The sequence below is a fragment of the Gekko japonicus genome, unplaced genomic scaffold, assembly GCF_001447785.1.
Source record: "Gekko japonicus isolate JY-2015 unplaced genomic scaffold, Gekko_japonicus_V1.1 scaffold42, whole genome shotgun sequence".
Classification (NCBI taxonomy): domain Eukaryota; kingdom Metazoa; phylum Chordata; class Lepidosauria; order Squamata; family Gekkonidae; genus Gekko; species Gekko japonicus.
The window spans coordinates 1,720,791-1,741,842 of NW_015165831.1; the positions used below are offsets into that span (position 1 = coordinate 1,720,791).

The following is a 21,052-nucleotide window of genomic DNA, read 5'->3' on the forward strand; positions in this document are numbered from 1 at the left end:
ATATATCTAATAGCCAAGTTGCCCCCGTGAGTGCGGATTGCTAAATCAGCGCTCCGGGGGCACTTGGGGGGAGGGGGAGGTTTGTGCACACGTGGGCCAGTCCCCACGTGTGCACAAAAATGCTAAACCTTGAAAAAAATTTCGGGGGGATGTTTAAATTCCCCCGAAAGTGCAAGAGCGTTCCGTGCGCATGCGCACGGAACGCTCTTGCACTTTCGGGGGAATTTAAACATCCCCCCGAAATTTTTTTCAAGGTTTAGCATTTTTGTGCACACGTGGGGACTGGCCCACGTGTGCACAAACCTCCCCCTCCCCCCAAGTGCCCCCGGAGCGCTGATTTAGCAATCCGCACTCACGGGGGCAACTTGGCTATTAGATATATAGATATGGAGCAAAGATCCATCAGCGGATATTAGCCACAAGGTATAGATAGGAACTCTCAGTCCAGGACAAGTGATGCACTGTATTCTTGGTGCTGGGGGGCAACAGTGAGAGGGCTTCTAGTGTCCTGGCCCCACTGCTGGACTTCCTGATGGCACCTGGTATTTTTGGCCAGTGTGTGACAGTGTTGGACTGGATGGGCCATTGGCCTGATCAAACATTGGCTTCTTTTATGTTCTTATCTGTAATGAATGCATGCATTAGCAAGCCTAGTTGTGATGGGTTTAAGGCTTCTCTGTTTATTTAATGCTTCCAGTGATAGATCTGGGAAGAGGAGAACTTTTTGATTTCGATGTAGGAGGAAGCCCTGAGACCTGGCTAATTGTAATATCTTCTTTTGAGTCCGGGCATCCGAGAATTCGGCTATTATTTCCCAAGGTTCAGTAAAACGTGGGATGATCATTGAGCCATTTCTGTAAGCCTGATTGATAACTGGGGCTATGCTGTCCTCTAAGTTCATCATCGAAGCCAGCCAGGAAGCCAAAAAGACTGAGAGTTTTGTATTGCCTTCCTATTTCTCCGGTATTCCGTGAAATTTTAAATGTCGACTTTTGTGTTCTAGCAGCATCACTTTGTTAGCCAGGCTTCACATTGTTGAAGGTCTCTGATTTCCTCTTGTGCTGTTACTCTAATTTCCATTGCCATATCAGCTAACCGTGTAGTTTGCTCTAAGCCTATATTACATAGAATCTCATCGACAGTTCCTACTGAATCCATAAATAACCAATAGAAGCTCCAACTGATGAGCGCCTAGGTTTCAGCCCATTTCATTGGTCGTCTTCCTCAAATTGAATCAACTCCGAAGATGTTATGTCATTCTTAGTCTGGAACCAGTCTCTAAATCACCGATGCAGGGATTTGGGGGTCTGCCTTGCAATGGCTTGTCCTCCTTTCTCTGTTGTTAGGGACAGAGGGTGGCCCTGGTGGAATTTCTCTGCAGTTCTCTTTGGACTGCAGTATCACTTAGGAGGCGATCATCTTCTCGATGCTCTTTAACCTCTACATGCAGCCTCTCGCCCAGCTAATCTGGGGGGGTTGGACTAGGATGTTACCAATATGCTGATTAACACACGGAATTCACTGCCACAGGAGGTGGTGGCGGCTACAAGCATGGACGGCTTCAAAAGGGAATTGGATAAACATATGGAGCAGAGGTCCACCAGCGGCTATTAGCCACAAGGTATAGATAGGAACTCACAGGCTGGGGCAAGTGATGCTCTGTATTCTTGGTGCTTGAGGGGGGGGGGCAACAGTGGGAGGGATTCTAGTGTCCTGGCCCCACTGATGGACCTCCTGATGCAACCTGGTATTTTTGGCCACTGTGTGTGTTAGACTGGACAGGCCATTGACCTGATCCAACATTGGCTTCTCTTATGTTCTTATGTAACGGGTGGTACTTACCTTTAAGGCATTAAGTGGCCAATGACCAACATACTTACGGGATCGCCTCACGCCATATGTGCCCCATCGAGCCTCACACTCATTAGGTCAACACTTACTGGTGATCTCTGGCCCAAAAGTCGCCCGTCTGGCCTTGACCAGGGCCAGGGTCTTTTTAGCCCTGGTGCCAATCTGGTGGACTGAGCTCCCAATAGAGATCAGGGCCCTGTGGGGCCTTTTACAGCTCCACAGGGCCTATAAGATGGGGCTCTTGCGCCAGGCTTTTGGGTGAGATAGCAGACGTCAAATATCATTGGCCCCTCCTGTAAGGAGCCAAGGCCAGGGTGGGGTGGCAGCCTCTTGAGTATATCCTTTGGGTGCGGAATGTGAGCAGCACTACCATGGAAAGCCCAGGCTAGTCTAGGAATTACTACTCAGGGTGCGAAGAGAAATCAGCAGAATTTTGAACTCCTAGTATAACAGTCAGGGAAGAACACGAGGCCACAGAGACCACATCTGTCTACCCAGTCTAACTCCTTGTTTTGCTCTGGGTGAGGGGGGGGGGAGACCAACAAGTCAGACGTACCAAACAGCTGAAGGCAACATCCATCGCCTGGGATCACTGCCGATCTGACTGAGGGGCAAGTCCTTATAAATCCAAAGACCTACACACAGCATTCCCCTGGCCAAAGTGAAAAGGGGGAGATTTTTTTTAAAAAAAAACAACAACACTGAGACCAGGAATAAAGATTTACAAACATCTTGCGTTTTTATTAAGCCAGTTGATGCATTCCAACCAATCACAGTCAAGGTGTGTTATGAAATCAGGGGCCAGAGCACAGCACTTCCTCCTCCTGCCATCTCCACTCGTGAAAGAGCTTCACGTACACTCGTGTACGGCAACTAGTTTAGCAACGGTGCCCAGGGCCACAAACTCACAGTGCATCGAGTGGCTGCTTGTAAACACATGGGTGCATGTGCACACCTCCCACAGAGCATGTTGCCTTTTGAAATCCCCCTTGTTCATCATCTACTGTGAAGACCAAATTTTTGGAAGCAGAGTCATTACTGGCAGCTGGTTCCCTTTCCTGTGGGGGAACCTGGCCTCATGGCAACTTCCCTCTCACATGCTAACAATGAACAAATCAGCACCTAATGTTACAACAGTGGGTTGGATCCCAGAGCCCTGTTTGGCGAACGGTAATCCTTTCCCCTGTGGAGCCTTCCTCTGACTCAAGAGGCTCTCTTGTTAGGGGAAGGATCCTTGCACTGGGGGAAAGCGCCACTGTTAGTGGAACAGAACCATGAGATCCCATCCATCGTTTTCACCCATAGCTAATCTTTTGCATGCAAAAGCACGCTCGCACACCCCTGCCTCCCAGGCACTAGATTTAGCTCTCAAGACTTCCAAACATGGCCACGGCAGCAAATCACCAACCTGACAAGGGTTATGATAAATTTAATCATCTCAAAACAAAGACAAGTTACCCGGCAGGCAACAGTACTGCCTCCCCAACCAAAAACCCCACTAACCAAAAGCATTAGAGGTGGATAATCCAAACCATCATCTCAAAACAAAGACAAGTTACCCGGCGGGCAACAGTACTGCCCCTCCAACCAAAAACCCCACTAGCCAAAAGCATTAAAGGTGGATAATCCAAACCTTTTTTTTTTCTTTTTTAAAAAAGCCTGGTTTCTCCTCTTCCTGCTTGGCTATTTAACTGTAGTTATCTAACCCTCAGGAGGAAGAGCTCAGTAGTTCTACAGGAAGTACTGCATGGCCGGTTACGGAGATGTTTTTCAAAAAAAGGGTGGATCCAGATGTTTCCCTTCAGTGTGCTTTTTAAGAACCTGCTGGTTGCCATGCGCTGACATCAAGGGAAGCCAGCCTGTTTAAAAGGGGCTTCTCACACACTTTAGGGCTAATGTTTCTTGGGAAGAATTAGATGCTCATCATTTGTCAGACAAGCATCGACTGTGGACTTCAGTCAGCACTAAAGCTAGAGGAATAAATCCCTACTGATTAGCACGGGGGTGGGGGGTGTTCTAAAAAAAGACAACAGCAGTGTGGCCAAAAGGGACTTTTCAGCTGAACTAGACCAAAAAGGCTCCATGGCTCCATTGTAGGGCAGGCTAAGGGAAGAACAGCAGAGATGGAAATTCCTTTACTTATATTACCTACTTCCCTTTCCCAGTTCTAGGAAAAGAAGGCTGCTCCCCTTGCTAGCATCTGCTGCTGACCATTTGAGGAAGACCTGCTGAACTGCGTTTCTGAAATCTGAAGGCCAACAGGAGTACTTGCTGGTGGAAACCAGTGTTGCTCAGATGTGGCATTGATGGTGCTAGGGAAACTCCCGCCGCTTGAGAATTTGGCAGGACACGAGCAGAGTTCAGACATCCCATGGCTCCTGAAACGGTCACTCAGCAGTCATCAGACATTTCCCCCCCCCCTTCCGTGCAGAATGCCATTGCATCCTCAGCAAGCCCTTAGGATTTGAAACTCTGCTTTAGGATCACCGACCTGACAAGAGAGTTGGGCTCTGGGTAAACTTGATCAATTCAAAAATGGAGACACGTTTCAAAGTAATTAAGGAGTATACGTCTGAAACACACAATCTGCAAGGGTTGTGATTTTAAAAAAAAAGTGTGACCCAACGACCCCCTCTCTAAAGTAACAGAGAAGACACGTGGGCTGCCCCCAACACACCCTTGGGAAGACTTTCCTATCAGAACGGTTAAGAGCAGTAGTTCAAGAAGAGCCTCCTCACAAACTCATAGGCTAAATCAAAAAGCTCTTGTCAAGTCTGTATTTCTAGAAAGCCCCACCCACTCCCAATGAAGCCAGGACCAGCTCAGGCCCTCCTGGAATGCCCATGCCGGGGTTCTGCCCAACTGTGCATGGAGGCCTTTTATGTCCACCGTCACTTTAAGAAGATCATGGCTTTAGAATGTTAGGAATTCGCCTCAAGGCAGCTCACTGCAGGCAAACCCTTCACAGAACCAACTTCCCTCATTCGCTTCTTCTTAAAAGTATGTTTATTATGGCAATGCATTTTTTATTTAAAAAAAGAAGAAATCAGTCAATTTTGCAAATATGTGCACCAGGCCTGACCTACCAAGCCAGCCAGCAGTGAACTGGGGCCTCACGGGTCTATTGCCTCAGTTTTTGCTGACCCAAGCAGGCAGCCAAACACAGGAGCCTTGCCCCGTCCCTAATGGGTCTCTGTACATGGCTAGAGGGCTACACACGGCTTGCTAGTTCACAAGCTGTGCGAGCCTTTTTGTTTTTTAAAATTCCCTTTCCGTTACCTCATGCACGCGCACATACACACGACACACACATATCCCCTGGTTTAAGTTTTCAGCTGAACTCAGTTGCAAGAAGTCTCTTTCCACAAGGTCAAATTCCATTATTTTTATCATCCATGAATCACGCTTACACAGTGGCCAAGCTTTGGGCTTCTGCAGCCTGTGCTCTCTAGACGTGCTGATGGGCATTTCTCCTCCTCTCTCTACTCTGAGGACACGCATACCTCCCACCCTCACCTCAGACGGCTCCCCCCCCCAAACCAAGCCAGGCGTAAATACTCTCAATGTTGAAACTGGACAGGTGTCACAGCGGTGAAAATCCCAGGCTGGATCCCACAGATTCGCCTTGCTAACTGCAGCGTCTTCCCCTGGGTGCAAGGAGACTTCCCTGCTTGCATCAGGGGAAAGGTGCACGGACTGGATTCCACAGGGCCCAATTTCTTTTGTGCTTTCAGCAAAGTCTTGCCATGAGCTCTGAAGAGAACAGGAGCTGCGGAGTTTCTGCTCTCAAAGTCTCTTTGTCAGCTGTGGACAGAGGGATCACCACATCTGGAAACACCACACAGGGACGGAGGATTTAACCCCCACTTGTCGGTAAAAGCGCAGGGTGGGGGGGAAGCCTATTAGGGAGAGCAGCAGAAGCAGAGGGCCAAATGCCAACACCACATGAACTATGAAAAAGCTTTGCTGTTGTTCCAAGGTGGTGCCACTGGATGGCGCATGGTGCCACCAAAGGCACAGGACCTATTCGGTTCTCTTACCAGAAAAAAGGAAAGCAGGGGAAGTGGAAACAGAGACAATTTTTTTTAAAAAAGGCAAGTAGTATAGCTGGGCTTGCACTAAGCAATTTGGCCTTCTTCACCTGGCTTGGAAGGGGAAATTGAATAGATGGAAACTGGGATCATCACTGTTCTCTCAGCATCTTCCTATTGCAGGAAAGTTGAAGGGAGAAAGGCGTAAGGAGAACTTTGCTTAATGTGTAGGACAAGTGATGTTTGGCCCCCAAATGCCCCCTGCTCCAAGAACCTGGCTTCCTGCCGTGACAAGTATCGCCCATTTCTGAGGTGAGATTTCCCCAGAAATACGGACACTAGCAAAAAGCCAAGACTGTGAGAGGAAGGACACGTGCACACACTTGCCGGTATTTCCTCTGCAGACCAATGAGCATGGAGAGTCCCACTCTGGACCCTTAACTGCAGGGCAATGCCCACCCTGTTGGGATCCTTCTCTCTCTTAAGGAGACAGGCACAGACGGGAAGACCCAAGGGGCTCTCAAGGCAGCAGAGAAGCCATCAGGGTTTCTTCCTACCAACCTTACTTGACAGATTACCTTTTTTCCTCCCGAAATGGCTTTGCTTTACTCGCATCTTTTCCTTAGAGGTGGAAAGCCACCTGATGGAGGCTTTTGGGGTCAAATCTACCCAAAGAACCTTAAAGCAAATCCAGCCACTTTTCTAGTCACCGCTCCCAGCCAACGGGAATGGAAGAGTGGTGGTGGATTAGCACCACGCTTATATTTTCATTTAACCCCTGGGGGAAGGGGGGTGGAGGGGGCATCTACACTCCCTGTCCAAGCAGCCCAAGCCAGATCTACATCACCACTCACAAAAACATGTCAACAATTTACAATAAAAGCCCAAAGAAAAGGGGGGGGGAGAAAAGAAACACGAGAAATCTTGGACAAGAGAGGCAAGGCGCAGAAAGGGAGGCAAACACAGAAGTCACTTTTTTTTTCTTTTTACACCTAGAACTCTTCTCCCTCCCTCAGCCCCAATAAGGAAAAAGGAAATAAATAAGTTTTCTTCCTAAAACTTCCCATATAAAGAGCCTTTTATCATTGTTGTTTTTGCTTATCGTGGTTTCCTTGTTGCTTTTAAATCTTTCAAACATTTGAAAGTCCAGAACCCTTTTTAAAGGGGGAAGAAAAACCAAGGCGGCAGGCATTTTCTTTTTTTAAAAAGCAGGGTGGTGGGAAAAAAGAGAACGTGTCCACTTCCCCCCATCACCAGTCCCCCCCCCCCCCCCCCTTTGCAAATCCTGCTCCCCTCTCTCAGGATCACTGGCTCTTTCAGCCTCCTGTTTCCACAGCATGGATGCGACAGTTAAGTATCGTGAAATATTCTCTCTCTCTCTCTTGTTTAAGCGCAGGCAAAACAAAAAAACAAAGAAGCAGCCTGCGGATTTCCAAAGATGAGAAATCAAGCAGGCTTCATGGAGATGAATAGATCCCCTCCCACTCGCCAACCTCGCCTGTCTCTCCATCAGCTGGGAGAAAGGAGACCGTCTCTCCTCCATCCGGCCGAGATACGTCTCTCTTCTCAAAGCAGCTGCGCAGTCCGCCACGGACGCCACCTGTTCTGTGAGAGGGGGAGGTGATGGCGGGGTGCGCACGCGCGCCTGTGGTTCCGTGCGCACGCCCCCCGACTTGCTCGTTTTCGTGGGTTGTTGCTGCTGCTGCGGCTTCGTGTCCAAAGAGCGCCGGTTGTTTTTGACTTCTTGCGTTCCAACGCTGCGCGTCCCGAGACGAGGAGACAAAGCTTCAACCAACCCAGCGGCTCCTGTGTCCTCAGCCCATTTCCTTCCACTGCTTGAAGAACTCCAGAACGTTTTTCACCTCGACGCTGGCGTTGGCCGCCGCCTGGATCACAGACTGGGAAATGAAGAACGAGAAAGTTGGAACTCCAAGAGAAGAAGCAGCAGGGCTACACCCTCTGACACCACTCTAATTCCCCACCACTGCCGGTGCTAGCCTAAGAGTAGGCTGGAGGTCTTCCGAGAGGAGCCAACCGGTTCCTCCCTGGCAATCTTGCAAGAAAGGCAAGGAGGCAACACCATCTACCTGTATGCTACTGCCCCTGCTCAAATCAGGTGGTAGGTAAAAAAATAAGAGACTTGGCTTTTGACTAGTTTGCCAGAAGCAGGCTTCTCTTCCATGCTCCCATTTCCAGAGGCCACCTACAAAACTCATTGCCACAGGATGAGAGTAATTGTTACCTTCGAAAAGTATCACCTACCCATTAAATAGACAACTTGGTGTCTGCTTAAAATGAGAATATTCCATCTGGCGGCCACCAATTCAGTTTTCCTGCTTGTGAAAAGACACTGAACTTCTACTTTGTCTCCTAATCTGTTCAGGGTTTTCTGTCTCTTCAAGCCAGTGGTGTCTAGTGGTTAGGCAGGGTGGGTGGGAGACCCAAGCTTGAGTCCGCACCCTGTCACAAGGATGACCTTGGGCTACTCAGGCTAACTTTCTTAACCTACCACCACCTGGACAGCTATAAAGCTCAACAGGACCCTGCACTGCAATTTCTGGGATTTTTTGCTCAGCAAAACCCCACATTTTTTTCTTGCTTTTCGACCAGTAGGCAACCTCCTGTGTAAATTTCAGCAATTTTGTTTGCTCGCAGGCTGCTGCTTTCTACTGCAAACTGGAAGCACACTGACAGCTGCCACTGCAGCTTCCGTAATTTTGAAGGGGCTGCAAAAAGCTGCCACAACTGGAAATGCTGAAATCGAGGAGTTGCCGCCTGCTCCATCACCATCTGAAAGGCAAGTAAGTGAGACATTTCAAAGGAAGCAGAGAAGCCAAAAGGAGTTCAAGGTAACCAAACTCTGGCGGAAGAAGGGAAAAGGAACAAAAAATACCACTTTGCCAAAGTTTGTTGATGTTTTTATACCCCACTGTTCTCCTTCATCAGAGTTTGGTTACCTTGAACTCCTTTTGGCGTCTCTGCTTCCTGAAGAAGTAACCGCTTAAAAGGAAAACAATGGGCTAAAAGGCAGATGGGCCAGATAAAAGTTCTTTAATGTAGCTCCCAGTGCACAGTGCACCTCAACAGATGTGTTATTCTCTAAGAACTTGGGTTTTACTGTGAACATTCCAAATCTCACTACCATTTCTAGGATTTTTTTAAACTGGCCGACAGACCCTATTTATTATTTGTTTATTATTTGTATTTATAGCCCGCCCATCCCGCGGATGGGTTCAGGGCAGGTAACATCAGGGGTCATTTCCTGCAGGAGAGCACAGAAGCGGAGCTCCGGCAGTAAAGAGCCCAGGGGGCGGGCACACATTAAAACAATAACGGTGGGGCTACGCAGTTTCATTCTCCCCTTTTAAGCATTCCATCCCAAAGACAAAGCAATGCCACCTGGTTTGTCTCTGTTTGGCCCTTAGGACACTAAAGACTTCTAATCTTAGGAAGAAGGGGGATAAGAGTTTAACCCATCCATGTCCCTGCCATTCTGAGGCCAACAGGAGGCTGGGGCACAAGAGAATGTGTAAAGCTGCTTTGAAAACCTAATGGATAATAAGTGGGATATATATCTAACCAAAAAAAGCCATTCACTAAGTTAAAACCAGAGAGAGGGAGTCAGTGGCCCACTCTCATCAAAAACCCCAAATTATTTTTGTTTTGGAGCCTACCCACCTGCATGGGTGCTGAAAGTTTGCCTGGGTTGTCCACCTGCAAGCCTGTGATGATGGTTACCATCCCGGTGGTGTCATCTTCGCTGCCCCCTTGTGACGCTGTCAGCTGTTTGCAGCTGTCCAGTATTTTATAGAGGTTCCTGAGTTGACATTGAAGGAGAAAGAGGGAAAAAGTCCCAAGGGACGGGTCAAACACCACCACCTTTTGTCTTGGTAAATAAACCCTTCCCCATCTGTAGGCAAGGCACAAACACAGCTGTGAAGCAGGGAGCAGGGCATCTGAAGAACATATGCTTGGAAAGGAAGAGCAAGCCTGCTGGATAAGCCCCTCCCCCAGTCTATCTAGTGCAGCACCCTCTTGCTAACAGTAGCCAGGCAGACATTTCCAAGAACCCCATGAAGCCTTCCCTGCTGACAGTCCCCTAGTAATTGGCATCCAGAGGTATAGGGCCTCTGAACATGGAAGCTTCACTTAGCCATAATGACAAAAAGGTTTAGCCATGAAGATAGTTCCAGGTGGTCAGCTGTGTTGGTCTGAACCAGTAGAACAAATTTAGAGTCCAGTGACGCTTCTAAGACCAGCAAAGGTTTATTCAAGGTATGTTCATGTGCATGCACACTTTTTCAAATACATGTTTGTCCATGAGAATGTGATCTGAATTTGGCTTTACGAAGGTGGTGAGGCTTGGGTACCACAATGCAAAGCATGACAATGAGCTACAATGAGAGCAGGAGAGGAGAAAGCTCTACGTGTGGTTCAAGCACATTTAACCTACCTGCAGCATTTCTCCAAGGTTTCTACATTCAAGGAAATATTTCCACATGTGGAACCCCTGTCTTGGAAACCTAGGATTCTGTGCCATGCTCCATAGCACAGACAGCCCACGTAGGCCTCACTAGTAGCCATGCGAACAGAGACCACCCAGGGGCTCTGTAGTAGAGCACAGGTTTCCATGAGAAGACCCAGGTCCAATCCCTGGTAACACTAGTTAAAAGGTTTTAGATCACAGACGGTAGGAAAGACCTCTGGGCCAGAAATCTTGACAGTGACTGCCAGAGCAGACACTATTGGGCTAGATGGACTTATCGCCTGGCTCCATATAAATAGAAAGAAGTTTCCCACCAGTCACTGTTTTTGAAACATCTGGAAAGCAGCAGAAGGATGAGGAGCAACAATATTTCACCCTGTTGCCTACCGAGGATGGGGCAATGGAGGGAAAGCGGTTATTTCATTTAAACCAGTTCACAGAACTCCCTGAACTATTAGGGGAGGCTGCAAAACCACCATCCTCAAAGAGTTTTAAAAATAGAGGTCAGAAGCCTCTCTCAGGAATGATTACGGCATGCCAACCCTGTTGACAGTTTCCCACAATTCTGCAAAAGTGCAGAAAATCCATAAAATATGGTTTGGGCTACAGAGCCCAGCCTCTTTTCAGCCTCAGGTGTCTGGTTCTCTCCCCCCCCCCCCTTTAAATGCAACTGTCTAGTGCTTACAGCCATAAAAGGGGTTTGCAGGAGACTCACAATAATACTAGAGGAGTCTCAGAATCTAGAGGAGAGACCAGAATTCCATGGGGAGTTTGAGAACCCTACACTGCTCATCAACCCTCCCAACAGCTAAAAAAAAACCTGCATGAAATTTACTCAGTTTGTATAATTTTCCTTACCAGGCATCTAAATCCTGCCTCTTCAGCTTATGCCTCTCGAAGCTCTTCCCCACTTCTTTCTGGCAGCGGATGTACCTGGAGACAGAAAGCCAGACTCGTTGATCTCAGGGAGCAGCAGGCATCTCGCCCCTTCAGCGGTACTTGCTTGAATTCGCAAGAGCCGGGAGAGTCTCTGTGCTTGGCTTGCCCAAATAAAGCTGATGGGGGAAGGTTACCGCCTTTCACATTTTAGAGGTGGGAGACACGAAGGAGGATCTTCCAGTGTGGCCGAGTGATTCCAGAGCTTGTTTTTTGAATGCGTGAACAACACCGAGCTCTGACAATAGCACTTGTGCTGAGCTGGTTCGCTACAGCAGGCAAGTGAAGGAGCTGCCACCAGTTCAAACCACCTCTCAACCCACTAAGTCATTAGGCCTCAGTTGTTCTCCCCATCCCTCAACAATATGGGGCTGATACTAGCCTACTCTAACAAGGCTGTTGGTAAGGACTGATGTCATAGTGTGTGTGTGAAGTGTTCAAACCCCGGCAACACTAGATTGATCCTAAATGCTATGTCAGATGATGAATTCTGGGACTCATTCCCCACATTCATGCCCCACTCTTTTTTCAAAAAAGTGGAATATGGCATATGATAAGCAGGGACTGGTGCAGGCTAGGCCCTGCAAGGATTGCAAAGAGCATCACACACACACAAATATTAACTTTTTGCATCTTGCTCTAGGGTGTCATGGGCAACTTCTAAAACCCCAGAGTTCTTGGGGAGGGCTCACTCAGGCAAGTCAATTACGAGGGTTGGAGCACCCCATCCCAGAGGTCCACACATCTGCACAAGTCTCAGTGAGGCATGTTGTCCCTTCACAAGGGGTCACTAACAAGTGCAATGATGGTACCATGTATGCTCCCTCAATGTAGATTCCAACAACGCGCTCTACAACTAATTTTGTCCCAATTCAAATGAAAAGTGTGTCATTTTGCAAGGAATATCATCTACAGGGCAAGCAGACCCAACGCACCTGTTTCCCTTTTTGAATTCTGCCTCCAAGTATCGGATACTGTCGCGCGCTCCTGCATTCTCTTTCTTCAGGAAGTCCAAGCCATCAATTACTAATGAGGAAACAAAAGCAAGCTCCTTATCGTTTGCTGTGCCACCCAAGGAGCTAGGGCCCCTTTCTAAATACATACACAGTTACTGTACCCTGGTTCGAATCTTATATTTGCCCTAAATTCACTAGGGGGTCTGAAATCCACCCCTCCAACATGGGGAATAATTAATCTACCTTACAAGGCTGTTGTAAAGTTACAGTAAAGTAACACTCTCAAAAGCACTACATAAATGTAGTCATGATTCTTAAATACCTGTCCGTGGGATGATGACGATAAACCTTCCACTGGCGGCCAGTTGCCTGATGGTGCCGAGGTGCTGGCAGAGCGCCTGGGTGTCGGGGACTAGGTAGGGGGACATGACACACTGCGCTTTGGGCTGCTGGAGACTCCCTTCCAACTGCGACACCTCCAGCTGCAAAAGAGAAGGGAGCCCATGACTTTAGGGAGCGATTCCCCAGCAACTACCTCTCAAAATCCCAAGAGTGACCGCAAATGCAGGAGGCCTCTTGGGAAGGAAGGAACCAGTTGCAGGCAGAGGGATGTGTTTCATAGGAATGTTGGTCTCTCCTGCTCAGGACTGGCTATCTCAGTTATTCCAGGCAAAGGTCTCTCCCAGGCCAAGATCTCTTAATGGGAGATGCCAAGGACTGAAGTGGAGCCGTTCTGCATAAAAACAACAGGTGCTCTGCCCTGAACGATAGTCCCTTTTCATTGGAGAGAACCAGAAGGCTCTTCTCTGGGCCAGCATGGGTCCCAAACCAAGACTTTGGTACAAGCAGCACCATGTTCTGACCAACAATGGCAGCTTCTCTCTTTTCAGACTAGAGGAGGCACCTACAAGAATGGCCTCCATTCAACCAAGTTCTTTTTGGTCCCTATTCATACTGGATACAAACGCCACTTCCCCACATCTCCCTGTACAGATTTAATACTGCTATCCATTCCGCCCCCCCATCATACCTGCAGGCGAAGCTGAGCCATGTCCCTCATGAGCCTGTTCCGTCGTGCCTCCTCAGCCGCCTAGCAGGAAAAGGAAACCCCAAGTCAAATTGGCTTACAGTTGCTGCTAATTTCCATGTGGCTGAAACGATACACGGCAGTAGTTGCTGTGTGTTCATAAAAGTTGTCTCAAATGTGCTTTTCTTTCCTTCAACTGGATTAGTTGACTACTGTGCAGATTTATCGTACTAAATCACATACTCAGTGAAGATGCCTTTAATTGAGTGGCAGCAGAAATACTAATGCCACTGCTCCTAAATATGGGGGAAGAGCAATAAGCTGAGAAGACTGAAGTTACGCTCCCATGCTCTTCCCTATCCCCCTTCTGCGATTTACCAGACGCCTTCTTATAAACCTTAGAGTGATCTTGACTTCACGAGGGCTAGAAAACTCGCATTTTAAAAGAAAGAAGTGACATATCTCAGGGTGCAGAACTTTGTGAACACGCTACATCCTACGATGCAATCCCTGGTTAACAAGTATACGGCATGGGATGGGGCAGTCTATCTGCTCCAGAGGTAAGAGTGTGTTCGTTCTACCTCGGACACCTTCTCCCGGAATCTCACCATGCGGAACTGGGCCTGGGCCTGCTGCAGCAAATTGTCCTGCTCGGACTGAGCGATGCTGATGAAGATCCCGACCTCAGAGTTGAACTGCAGGATGCTGCCTTGCAGGTGGGTGATGAAGTGCCCGAAGCTCCGGATGCAGCAGATACGAACCACTGACTGAGAAGGGAAAAGGACAGGTGTCTGTAACACAGGGAGGCCAGCGGCACAGTAAATGATGTCCTACCCAACATGTGAAATAACCAGCCGGATGCTTCTGGGAAGTTCACAAGCCAGGCGCACAGGTGGCGGCAGTCTCCCCATGGCCTGCCCACAGGAATGGATGCGCAGAGGTTCCACTGAGGCTAGCCATCACTGATAGACCTGTCTCCTTCATGAGTCTGTGCAGTCTTCCTTTCAAGCCATCTAAGCCAGCAGCCAACTGTTAACATGTGCTGTCTCTCTCTGTTTCGTTCACACACTAGCCTCTCCACTGACTAGGATTCCTTTGCCTCAGTCACCAATTACACCTGCAGCATGTGGGTGGTGACACTGGCCTGCCTCGCAGGGTTATTACTGAGCTGTGGCTCTGAGCACCAAGGAAAACGCACGGCGTGAAACAGCCAGAATTATTATGGATAATCGCTCAAGCCAGTACTACTTCATCTTAGCCTATCCATATTTAAGCAGCTGAACAAAGGCGCTATCGCTCTCTCACATTTCCCCATCTTCCAAAAATACGTAAAGTTCTTTTTTTTAACCTGTCAAAAGCCAGGCTCTCACCTCCTCCACTTCTGAGAGCACAGGTCTGTCCTGCTCAAAATTAGACCTCTTGTGTGCATTCTTCAGTGCGGGAAGGTGACGGAGGGCCACGTCTTCCGGAAGGAGCAAGCAGGAGCTCAGGTCCGGAAGCTCGCACCCTGGCAACATGTTCTTCACCTCATTGCAGAAGACCAACCCTGGGGGAGGACAGAACAAGACAACCTCTCAATACTCACCGTAGCAGAGGAACGATGTTCCCTCTAAGCAGAGTTAGTGCGAGTTGGCTCACAGTTTCTTAGCCTTGGGCTCACACACTTTTGTCTCAGCTCAGGAAGGAGGGCTCCAACGCAAACTGATTTATGCAGCGGCCAAATTGCTCGCTCACAACTTTAATGCCAGTAGCTCACAAAGCAGAATTTTTTGCTCACAAGACTCCACAGCTTAGAGGGAGCATTGAACAAGACACAGACTTATCACGGCTCTCAAATCTGCAACTGAAAACAGGTAGCCCACTCAGTTTCTGATGCAAAAAAAGAGTGTTTCCGACATAGAAGTGCTAAAGGACTGAGTGACACACCTCCACGCCCAGCACTGTAAGAGCCAGTGTGGCAAAGTGGCCGGTGTGTCAGACCAGGAGAACATGGGAGACCCAGGTTCAAATCCCCATTCTGCCACGGAAGCTTGCTGGGTGGCCTTGGGCCCGTCACTCTCAGCCTAACCTACCCCACAGGGTCACTGTGAGGATAAAATGGAGGAGAGAAGAACAATCTAACCTGCTTTGGGTCTCCACTGGGGAGAAAGCCAGGGCACAAATGAGCTAATGGAATGAAAAAGAGAATCACAAACTGAAAACTTTCTGTTTTTACTGACATCCAGGATGCACAAAACTCCAGCCGCAGACACCTGTTGACAAGCCAAAAGTAAGTCCTTCCCAACCTCTATGAAGTTTCCAGGTCAGGCTTGCTCGCTGGGCCTGAGCTGCTGGTCCCCAAGAGAGAGCAGCCATAAAATATGCCAAACATCAAAGGAAGAGGAAAGGGTAGGAAGGAAGGCCCATTAGTTTAATGGAGCGAAGTGGAAACAGGTCTGTGTTTAGGGGAGTCTTTAAGTCACATCATATGCTTTTGGGCAGCTTCATTTCAACCACCCCTTCTCGTGGAAACAGGTCTGTGTTTAGGGGAGTCGTATCATATGCTTTTGGGCAGCTCCATTTCAACTACCCCTTCTCCCTCCCATTGGACACAAATCAGGTCTGGCATGCTTAAGGAGTAAAGACGAGAGGCTGCCGGGATGGGGACATCCTAACTTCCCCAGGCAGGAGTTGCATCCATCATGTTTCAGTGCCTGGCACACTGACTGAACTAAAGCATTAACACACGGTAGTCGCTAAGAGGCCCAACACTGAGAATTCCCACAATCCAATGCAACAAACCATTAGTATCTGATGAAGCGAGCTTTGACTCTCAAAAGCTCATGCCCCCAAAATCTTGTTGGTCGCCATGGTGCTGCTGGACTCGAAACCAGCTTTTCTCCTGCAGACCAACACAACTGCCCTCTGAAACTAAGCCATTTTCTATCTGGTTCCAAAACCTCCAAGCTATTAAGCGTGGGTAACTCTGGATGGCTGTTGTGATTTGGGGGGGGGGGGGGGCCGGGCCAGGACTTGCTACCATTCTTCCCCCCCCCCCAAGTTATTAACAATCAGAGAAGAACTACATTGTATCTTTGCATCCTTTACAACAACAACACCTCCTCCACCTTCTAACTAGGATAAAAGGATCTCCATTTCTACTCTACTCATGTCTGACGAAGGGAGCTTTGACTCTCGAAAGCTTATCCCTGAAACTCTGGATGATCTCGAATCCAACAGAAGAACTAAGCGTAAATAAGAAGGCCCCACCCCAAACTCAGGACGGTGACATTTGAGCAGCACAGAAAGGGTCAAGGGTGAGGGTCCACAAGAATTAATGGAAAGATTTTGCAACATTACCCGAGTCTTGCAAGTCTCTTGCTGAAGGAAGCAGGTTCAGAAGGACAGACAGTCTGTTCCACAAACTCTGAGAGCTCTAGGGGAATTTTTTAAAAATGGAAATTAACAAATGGGGGGGAATCAAGCCCGAAAAGTACAGTATAAGGACCCTGGACCCAGGTGACCCAGATGCACATTTTTCTTATGAAGATTCTGCAAGTTGTTATTTCTCAGCCTGGCTCTTCCTCTCAGCCTGGCTCTTCCTCACAGGTGCTGCTGCAAGGAGGAAGTGGGCTAAGTTCACGCTTATGCCACAAGCAGCAGCAACAGGAGATGGCCTTCAGACATGCATGGCCCAGTTCCACCTAAGGCAAAGTGTGGTGAACTCAACCACAAGCGTCACTGGAAGGGCCGGAAGGACCCTCTGCTCCTACGGTCCATGCCCCTCACCCAGCTATGATAACCAACCATGAGCCCAGCTCAGAGAAGGCATGGCAGGTGGGAAGAGGATTCAGAGTTCCCTTGCTGCCCTCCCACCATGCTCCTTTAAAACATTAAGTCTCACCCCAGCTACAAGACATGGCTGGACCAGACCTCTGCTTGAGGCACAGGCCTGGCACCAGTGCATGCAATTTAGGTTTCATTGATGCCTCCTTGAGCTCCCTAAGCAAGATAGGTGGAATAAGAACATGAAATTCTTTTTAAAAAAAATCAAAATTGCAAGTTAAGAGGAACAAGATTTCTGAGAACTGCAGCTTTCTAACAAGCCAAGTTTCTAATAGTCCTCATTTTACTGGAGGAACATTCTGGGGGAAGTATGTGGGTAGCTGCCTGCAATGGGGACCCAAGGAAGAAAACCTCTGTGCTCTAAGTGAATGCAGACATACACATGGCTTGTAGGCCACAATCTGGCTCCTCTGCAAACTGCAATACCCACACTTACTGCCCCCCACCCATTACATCTACTCTTTAGCATGTTACCACGGCAGTATGAACGCCAATTCTAGGGAGGTTGAAAACACCAGGATCTGAACTTACAAAGGCAAAAGCGAGCAAATTACACCACCAAACCAGGATCCTGATGTGTAGTCAACTCAGGCTGGATTCATTTGACAGAGTCTGAGCCCACAGAACTTGCCCTCCACTCTCTCTAACTGGCGCACAAACTTACCTGTGCACACATAATGATAAGGTCTGTGTTTGTTCTCAGCCAGTCCAGGAAGACCTTGACAGTCGGCAGCAGTCCCTCCTTGGTTATGATCTCCAGCTTCTCCTGGAGAGAACGCTCATTCCGGCAGGATTTGCTGCTGGCAACACTTTCTTCTGACTCTGAAGCATCATCTGGAGACACAAGCAAAGAGTACACTGAAACACGAAACTTGGCTATGCAAATGAGTGTGTGTGAGTGTGAGACAGAGAGAGAGTTTTGGGTTTTTTTTAAAGAAAAGAACAAAATTACTCCTCTGTAGGTAAGAGGCATCTTTCCCCCTGCCCAGCAATTTTATCTGGCCCCCAGAAACCTGACCAAATTTTAATCAAGGTGAGGCAAAATTGTTTCTGCCCACAGTTGCTTATAATGGAAAGAAGCTTGGCTTTCACTGCAAATGCCTCGATCAACAGCTACTTTTGAGTTCAGGGAAACTGATCGCCTTGGACAGCTGTGCAGCAACGCGGTCTCCAGTCCCCAGACCACCGCCCCCAGCAGCGTCCCCCAATGTGGCATCCTTTTCAGAAAGTGGGTGGGGCCATTTTAAGGCAGGGCTATTGGCTGCCCTCTTTCAAATGAAAGGGGATTTTCACTGGAGGAACAGGAAGACTGGCATGCACCTGGCCTTTCCTTACTCAGTGTGTGGTTTCATTCCCCCTTCAAGACTTCTTTTCTCCCCATCAGGTGTGAGAGGGAGGTATTCTGTCTGGCCCTACCCGCCCCCCGGCAGCCATTTTGGGGTGGTACTTACCACCCTCTCTCAAAATCCCGAAGGTGCCTGCAGGCTCAGAAAGGTTGGGGACTCTTGGCCTAAAACCTGTGTCATGTTGTAGAGGGCTAGTGATTTTTAAGACCCTTAGGCATAGTAGGAATCAGAAGACTGCAAAGCGTAATGGGGGGGGGATATGGGAAGCTCATCCTACTGCAGAGCACAGCATGGAGTGGGGGGGCCCTCTAGCTGAGCAGGAAGGTGTGCAATTAATTCACATTAATTAATTGAGCAAGGAGGTGGCATAACCCACAGTAAGGATACCTTCCTCCACTGATGGAGAACACTAGTCCATCTGTAATGTCTCAGTTGACTGACCATATCGGTCTCAAGTCTCAGACCAAGATCTTTCCCAGTCCCACTATACCAAGGTCTGTAGTGGTTAAGAGAGCTCTCAGTAGGTTTTCCCAAAGAGCATGAAAATGGTGGAATTAATCATGAAGGTCTCAAAAAAGAAATCTGAACTGCCAGACTCACATTTCAGAGTAAAAAACACTTCAATTTCTGACCTAAGCGCACCCCACTCTCACACATTTAATAACTCATCAGAATCTCACTCAAGAGTCTCTGCTCCCCTGCATTTTAACTACTACCAACTCCCTGTTATTTCAAACAAGATCTGCATCTCCCACAAAATTCAGCAAGCCTGATTGCTCATTAGTTTTGGCTGCTGAATAGACAGAGCACCATTCAAAAACCTACTTAATCAGTCACACCCACTTTCATTAGAAGCATGTATGTTACACACAAAGCTACCAGTTTTTCCAGTGAAGGTCTTTACTGGTTTCCTTAAGAATGGGGTAGGATAATGCTTAAAGACTTGGTTCTTTCTCCCAGATTAAGAACATAAGTAAGAAGAGCCCTGTTGGATCAAACCAATAGACCATCTAGTCCAGCATCCTGTCTCACACAGTGGCCAACCAGTTCCTCTGGAGGGCCAACAACAAGGCACAGAGGCCAAGGCCTTTCCCTAATGTTGCCTCCTGGCTCCAGGATTCAGAGGAATAGTGCCTCTCTGGAGGTCTCCCTCAGTTACCATGGCCAGGAGCCATTGACAGACATCCTCCATGAATCTATGTAATCTCCTTTTAAAGTTGTTTATTCCTGTGGCCATCACTACATCCTCTGGCAGCAAATTCCACATGTTAAACAGCTTCTTCACTCAGGCTTCTTGACTGAGATTAAACAGCTTCTTGACTGAGGCTTACCCAGAACCAATAAGCTTTACAAGTGAAAGTATAAAGCAAAACTCTATCAACCTTAAATTTAGAGCCTGTGTGGTATAGTGGCTTGAGTGTCACAGAAGGATCTGGAAGACCCAGGTTCAAATCCCCACTCTACTGTGGAAGCTTGCTGGGTGTCCTTGGGCCAGTCACACACTCTCAGCCTAAACCTACCTCACAGAGTTGTGAGGATAACATGGAGGAACACTGAAAGCTGCTTTGGGTCCCCACCTGGGAGGGGGTGGGGTACAAAAAGAAATATCTCCTTCATTTATAACCTAGCTTTTCTCCCCAACGGGGAGCTAAAGTGGCTCACAAATTTCTCCCCTTACCCATTCTATGAAATAAATAACTAAATACACCAGCAGTTCACAGACGGCTGCATAACATCCTGTGAACAGCCATCTCTAACTACAAAATCTCAGGCACACAACCTTTGTAAACGGACCTATGGCAAATAAACGATCAAGAATTGTGTGTGTCCACCCCCCCCCAAAAAAACCTGTCATCAGTCTGTCAAGAGGACCACCTTCAAGAGGGAAAGTAGGAGGTGGCAGAAAGTGAGGAGAGGGGAGGCAAGGAGGAAGCCTCATCTAACCCACTTTCTTCCTTTCTCTCTCTCTCTGTGCAACTGTGGGAACCAAACTTGGGCAGATCCAGGCCTGGAAATGTCTTGTAAACTCCTTCTCTTACCTTGCTCAGCCATGCCAGGCTTCTCCACGTCCCCATTGACACAAGGCTTGCTGTTCGCTGCCTCCTTCTGGGCGGGCGGTTCACAGTTGGGCTTGAGGAGGACGTTGCTGAATGTGGGGGCCAGTCGGAAGCAACGCTTGGTCTGGAAGAGCTGCGTGGACATGGCTTGGAGGTTGCTGGCTATGCTGGCGTCACTGGTGCCCAGGGAGCTTGGCCCATTGGCCACGGGCTCCAAGGGCTCAGTCTTGGTGATGCCAGGGCTTTTGGAGTCCACCAGCTTCCCTTCACCTTCCACAGAGCTTAAGTTTTCCTGGTCTCCGTTCCTCATGCTCCTTGCTTGGCCTCCCCCTTCTGCATCCGGCTCGTCCTCTATATCCTCCAAGTCCGAGCGGGACTCCTGGCTGTTCATGTCTGAGTCAGTCTCCATATCAAAAGCTGCCTCAGCCTCCTCGTCGCTCTTCTCTGAGCCTGTCTCAGATCCGTCGCTGCCCTTGGTGGAATCGGGGCTGGAATCGGAGTCAAAGCCCTCGCTCAGGTCACTCTCGTCCACCTTCT

General features: G+C 48.5%; 1 protein-coding gene across 1 annotated transcript in view; it reads right to left on the reverse strand.

Moving 5' to 3' along the window:
- Positions 1-7,170: 7,170 nt before the first annotated feature.
- Positions 7,171-21,052, reverse strand: part of SMG5 (SMG5 nonsense mediated mRNA decay factor) — a 39,751-nt gene continuing 25,869 nt past the window's right edge. Inside the window, exons 13-23 of the mRNA XM_015410800.1 lie at positions 20,498-21,050; positions 17,777-17,946; positions 16,627-16,702; positions 14,658-14,833; positions 13,896-14,054; positions 13,291-13,350; positions 12,583-12,742; positions 12,240-12,330; positions 11,227-11,301; positions 9,561-9,699; positions 7,171-7,780 (exon numbers count right to left, since the gene is read on the reverse strand). Of these exons, the coding sequence (XP_015266286.1) occupies positions 7,697-7,780; positions 9,561-9,699; positions 11,227-11,301; positions 12,240-12,330; positions 12,583-12,742; positions 13,291-13,350; positions 13,896-14,054; positions 14,658-14,833; positions 16,627-16,702; positions 17,777-17,946; positions 20,498-21,050 (1,743 nt within the window). The 3' untranslated portion in view covers positions 7,171-7,696. The remainder of the gene's footprint in view (positions 7,781-9,560; positions 9,700-11,226; positions 11,302-12,239; positions 12,331-12,582; positions 12,743-13,290; positions 13,351-13,895; positions 14,055-14,657; positions 14,834-16,626; positions 16,703-17,776; positions 17,947-20,497; positions 21,051-21,052) is intronic.